General features: G+C 39.1%; 1 protein-coding gene across 1 annotated transcript; it reads left to right on the forward strand.

Annotated features, from left to right (window-relative positions):
• Positions 1-2,455: 2,455 nt before the first annotated feature.
• EAH_00061540 (histone deacetylase, putative) lies at positions 2,456-5,073 on the forward strand (the record flags this gene model as incomplete). The annotated part of the gene is made up of 4 exons (XM_013393328.1): positions 2,456-2,500; positions 3,312-3,507; positions 3,883-3,897; positions 3,983-5,073. The coding sequence occupies 4 exons, from the start codon at positions 2,456-2,458 to the stop codon at positions 5,071-5,073; spliced, it is 1,347 nt and encodes a 448-aa protein (XP_013248782.1).
• Between the last annotated feature and the right edge of the window lie 441 nt (positions 5,074-5,514).

The following is a 5,514-nucleotide window of genomic DNA, read 5'->3' on the forward strand; positions in this document are numbered from 1 at the left end:
AGTTTTCAGAAAGACCCTACAGTGTTAGTGCGTGCAAGACACCGGGCTCAACTGTATTTGCAAGTGGGGGTGAGTAGCAGAAGATGAGAGTAGCAAATGTAGCTCTTCGGGTGTATCTGGGAGAGGCAAATACAACACGAGAGCAACAAAGTATTCATTTCTTCACTGTCTCCCCTCTCTCGGCGGCCGTTATATCTGAAGGGTCGACAAAGGTAGAGGAAGTCTTCATGAATTGCTTCTGCTGTACATACAGCTTCTGTCTGATAGAATGCAGATAATGAATTGGTGTTAACGCGGCGAAGCTCTCAACCAGTGGTTGCCTTTCTATCAGAGGGTAGACAGATCCTGGCCAATCTCCATATTGCACGAGGGGAAAGGGATTGATGATTTTTAGAAAAAGAGTTTAAGAGGGCAGGCAAGAATATCTGCTTTTCGTTTGTTTTAATACAGCTTCGGTATTACGCGCTGTTCAGCAACAAGCCTCCTTGCTATGGGGATAGGGCTTGCTGCATGCATCTGGCCAGATGAAGCATACGGAGCTTCCAGGTGTATCAAGAGACTATTATAGTCTATACTGAAGACAAAAGCGTTAAGATAAGACTTCACTATAAGCAGATGACCTCCTCTTCCCCAGACACCCGAAGTTCGGGGCACAGCATAGAGGCCAAGGAGGCTGAGGAGTAGTGCTGGGGGAGCCGTGCATGCGGGTAAGACGCTCGTTAATCTTATGCAAGCACCGCATCAACTCTTATTCCTACATGCAGTAACACTATAAAGAATTGCTGTAGTTGTGCTTTCTTTTTGTCTGTTTAAAAGAGCAGAGTTTGTGTTGTTTGCGATAGCCCCGAACTTCATAAGACCCTTTAAAGCCGATGTTCTGATCCCGTTTAGAGACAGTAGAAGAGGTTAAGAGAGGCTAAATACTTTATGTGAATTATTATCTCAACGAGTTTTCTTTACTCAGCTCTCCTCCGTCTCTTGCTCGAACAGCATGCAAGAAGATCAGCCCCAGATACTTGTACAGCTTGCAGCAGGGGCAGGGGAAGGTGAGGCTGCTTTCAGATGTTTATATTGTCAACTCTTCGGGCTCTGTTGTAGCCCAGGGAGTGCTGTTGGTATTATATTATATAATATATATAGAGTCCTCTATTATATAATATATAATTGAGGACTCTATATGTATCTGAGAGTGACAGAAGAATTAAGTAGAGATTGTGCAGTTTTGTTGAGGCTTTACAACAGGAAGGAAAGATCAAACAATTAAAACTTAAATAATACTTCTAACGCAACAATATTCACAAAAGAAATTAACAAAACCCTAAACAGCTCTCACTTACGGTGTACGTATATACACCGGACGGGTAGAGAAAAGACGAGATCAGAGTTTGGGGCTGCGTTTTGTTCATTTTGTTTTTAATTAGAAGATAAAATTGTTTAAATTTTAATTAAAATAAATTAAATTTGCTTAAAAGCAAGAAAAACGAGGATTTTTTTGTAGAGGCTACTGTGCCTGGGAGGGCCCTGCTGCTGCTGCTGCTGCTGCTGCTGCTGCTGCTGCTGGGCACTTTCAGCCGCTTTGCTGCTTATACTTGTTCTCTACTTCTTTTTTTGGTTTCTTCTTCGCTAGAGTTGAATTCCTTTAGGTGGTGCAGACAGGTTTCTGTCGTTGTTGTTTTGTGTCTCTGTGATTGCAGCAAACCCCCCGCTACTGCTGCTGCTGCTGCTGCTGGGCAGCAGCTTCCTCTTTCTTGCCAGCCAGCTGCGGCGCAGCAGCAACAGCAGCAGCAGCAGCAGCGACTCAGCTGGAACATCAGCAGGAGTTTTTAGTGCTGCTGCTGCTGCTGCGAGGGAGTGGCAGCACCTCCTGCAAATCGCAGCAGCAGCCCATCAGCAGCAACGGCAACAGCAGCAGCAGAAGCAACAGCAGCAGCACTTGCATATTCGAGGGGTTATATTGCATTGGTGCTTTGTATGGGAGTTGCTTATGTTTGCGGTATCGGTGCTGCACCGTTTGCTTGTGAATTAAAGGGTGTTTAAGATCGGACAGCAGCAGCAGTAGAAGCAGCAGCAGCACATCAACAGCAGCATCAACAGCAACAGCAGCAGCAACAGCAGCAAAAGCAGGAGGAAGGGGTTTGTTGAATTTAATATATATATATTTGCTTTATTATCTCTGTTCAATTCAAAGCTCTTCAATAGAGACATCCTTACATTCAATTTACTCAAGACAAAAGAAAAAACATAAAATAAGCACATAAATCCATAGATAAATAGATAATAAAATATATTCTATTATAAATATATTAAATATATTAAATAGGATATATATAATATATATTATTTAGATAAAATGTCTCTAGTCGGAGTAAGAAAAAGAGTCGCCTATTTCTATGACCCCGATATCGGGTCCTTTTACTATGGGCCCGGACATCCGATGAAGCCGCAGAGAATTCGGATGGCCCACGCCTTAGTCCTTTCATACGATTTGTATAAACATATGGTCAGCACACTCACTATTTATATTATTACTATTATTATCTTTATTATTATTATTATCTTTTATTATTATTGTTATCTTTTATTATTATTATTATTTATTATTATCTTTATTATTATCTTTATTATTGTTATGTTTATTATTATTCTCTTTATTATTATTATGTTTATTATTGTCTTTATTATTATTGTCTTTATTATTATTGTTGTTGTCGATGTTGTTGTTAACTATTATTATTGTTGTTTTATTTGTTGTTTTATTTGTTGTTTTGTTTGCTGTTCTAATTCTTCTTATTCTCGTCATTGTTGTTGCTGCTGCTGTTTTATTTGTTGTTTTATTTATTATTATTATTATTACTTGTTGCTGCTGTTCTTCTTCTTCTCCCTCTCGTTTTAGCTGTTGTTCTCGTCTCCGTTTCGTTTGTGTGTATGAGGGTTTATATTATTTATTTGTTTTTCTCTTGATTCTTTTTTGTTGTTTTGTTGTTTGTGCTTTTTGTTTTACTCTTTAATCCTCTTCTGTTCTCGTGCTTTTATTATTTATTTCACATTGTTTCTGTTGCTCTTCGCGCTGGTTTATATATATATATATATATATAAATGTATATATATAAACGCATGCATTATATATATATAAACTTATATTTGTTTATTCTTGTCTTAATTGCTTATAGTTGTTTTAATGGTTTATAATTTGTATTATCTTTTTTGAGTTCTTTTCCCTCTCATGTCTCTTGTTAATTAATTTACCTCTGCTGCTGCTGCTGTTGCTGCTGTTGCTGCTGTTGCTGTTGCTGCTGCTGCTGCTGCTGCAGGAGGTGTACCGACCGCACAAGTCGATAGAGCCGGAGTTGTGTCTCTTTCATTCACAAGAATATATAAATTTTCTTTCTGCTGTCTCCCCGGATAACTACAAAGATTTCGCACTTCAATTAAAAAGTTTTAATGTAGGAGAGGCGACAGACTGCCCCGTCTTTGATGGTCTCTTCACCTTCCAGCAGGCCTGTGCAGGTCTGTCCAGGGTTTAGGGTTTAGGGTTTAGGGTTTAGGGTATGAGGGGGGTTAGACGGGTTAGGGTTTAGATGGGTTAGGGGCAATAATAGCCTAGCTACTTAGCGTCGAGCGTTTAGGGTTTAGGGTTTAGGGCTTAGGGTTTAGGGTTAGCTGCAGACCTGAGCAGGTCAGCCTCATACGAGGGTTTAGGGTTTTGAGGGTTTAGGGTTTAGTATCCACCATCTCGTTACATTTCGGGTCGTCAGTGCAGGTCGTATAGTTTGTGGTTGAGGGTTTAGGGTTTGTGGTATAGGGTTTGTGGTTGGGTTTTTAGGGTTTAGGGTTTAGGGTTCAGTGTTTAGGGTTTAGGGTTTAGGGTTTTGGGTGTTTTAGGGTTTATAGTTAGTGGTATGCGGTGTGTGGGTATCGGTGTTAAGGGTTTAGGGTTTGTGGTTTAGGGTTTAGGGTTTAGGGTTTAGGGTTTTGTACGCAGGCGCTTCAATCGACGCAGCAAAGAAGCTGAATTATCAGCAAGCAGATATTTGTGTGAATTGGAGTGGGGGTCTGCACCATGCAAAGCGTTCAGAAGCATCGGGTTTTTGTTATATAAATGATATAGTATTAGGTATATTAGAGTTATTAAAATATTATGCGAGAGTAATGTATATTGATATAGATGTACACCACGGAGACGGGGTTGAAGAAGCTTTCTATGTTTCTCATAGAGTTATGACAGTCTCTTTTCATAAGTTCGGCGACTTCTTTCCCGGTACAGGGGATATAACAGATGTAGGAGCGTCAAACGGTAAATATTATGCTGTAAATGTGCCTCTTAATGATGGTATGGATGATGATAGTTTTGTTGCATTGTTTAAACCTATTATTACGCGATGTATTGAGGTGTATAGACCTGGGGCTATTGTTCTTCAGTGTGGTGCAGACTCATTAACAGGAGATAGATTAGGAAAGTTTAATTTAACTATTAGAGGGCATGCTGCATGCGTTCAATTTGTTAAATCTTTTAATATACCTCTTCTTGTTCTTGGGGGTGGTGGTTATACAATAAGAAATGTATCAAGATGCTGGGCTTATGAAACTGCTGTTGTCTTAGATAGGCATAAGGATCTTTCTCCTCAGATACCGTTGAACGATTACTATGATTATTATGCACCTGACTTTCAGTTGCATTTAACCCCTGCTCCGCTTCCTAATCTTAATAGCGCTGACCATCTTGAAAAGATTAAGAATAGAATTCTTGAGAATCTAAGCTTCTTAGAGCATGCACCAGGTGTACAGTTTGCATATGTACCGGCAGATTGCTTTGGTGAAGGAGAAGATGAAGATGAGACACAGCAGCTTCTTGTAGAGTGGGAGGGTGGGGGTCTTGCTGCCTCCAGCAGCAGCAGCAGCAGCAGCAGCAGCAGCAGCAGCAGCAGCAGCAGCAGCAGAGGGATTGCTGCACTGACACCGCAGCAGCAAATGCAGCAGCTTCAAAACCCTCTTCCTGGTGGCCGCCTACGTCGCAAAGATTATGCTGCAGACTTTGAAGAGTTTCCTGACCGAGACCAGAAGCTCCCACTATAAATTTATTTAATTTATTTAATTTATTTAATTAATTTAATTTAATTTAATTCATTTATAATTAAATTAAATTAATTAATTAAACAATTAAACACGCGTTGAGGAAACGGGCGACAAACACACCTAAACCCTAAACCACAAACCCTAAACCCTTAACACCGCACAATTAGCAGAAAGGCAGCCAGCAGCGGCTGTCTCTGCTTCGTATTAACAAAACAAATAATAAACAGCGCTGCTGAGGAATATATATGTATATATATTTATATATATGTAAAATAAATAAATAAATAAATAAATGTGTATATGTATGTATATATAAACTATGTATGTATCTGTACATACGTAAATATATATATATATATATATAATATACATGTAATATATATATATATATATACATTATATATATATGCATATATATAATATATATAACATACATATGTA

This window comes from Eimeria acervulina, genomic scaffold (genome assembly GCF_000499425.1).
Source record: "Eimeria acervulina Houghton genomic scaffold, Eah_scaff1605, whole genome shotgun sequence".
NCBI classification, from domain to species: domain Eukaryota; phylum Apicomplexa; class Conoidasida; order Eucoccidiorida; family Eimeriidae; genus Eimeria; species Eimeria acervulina.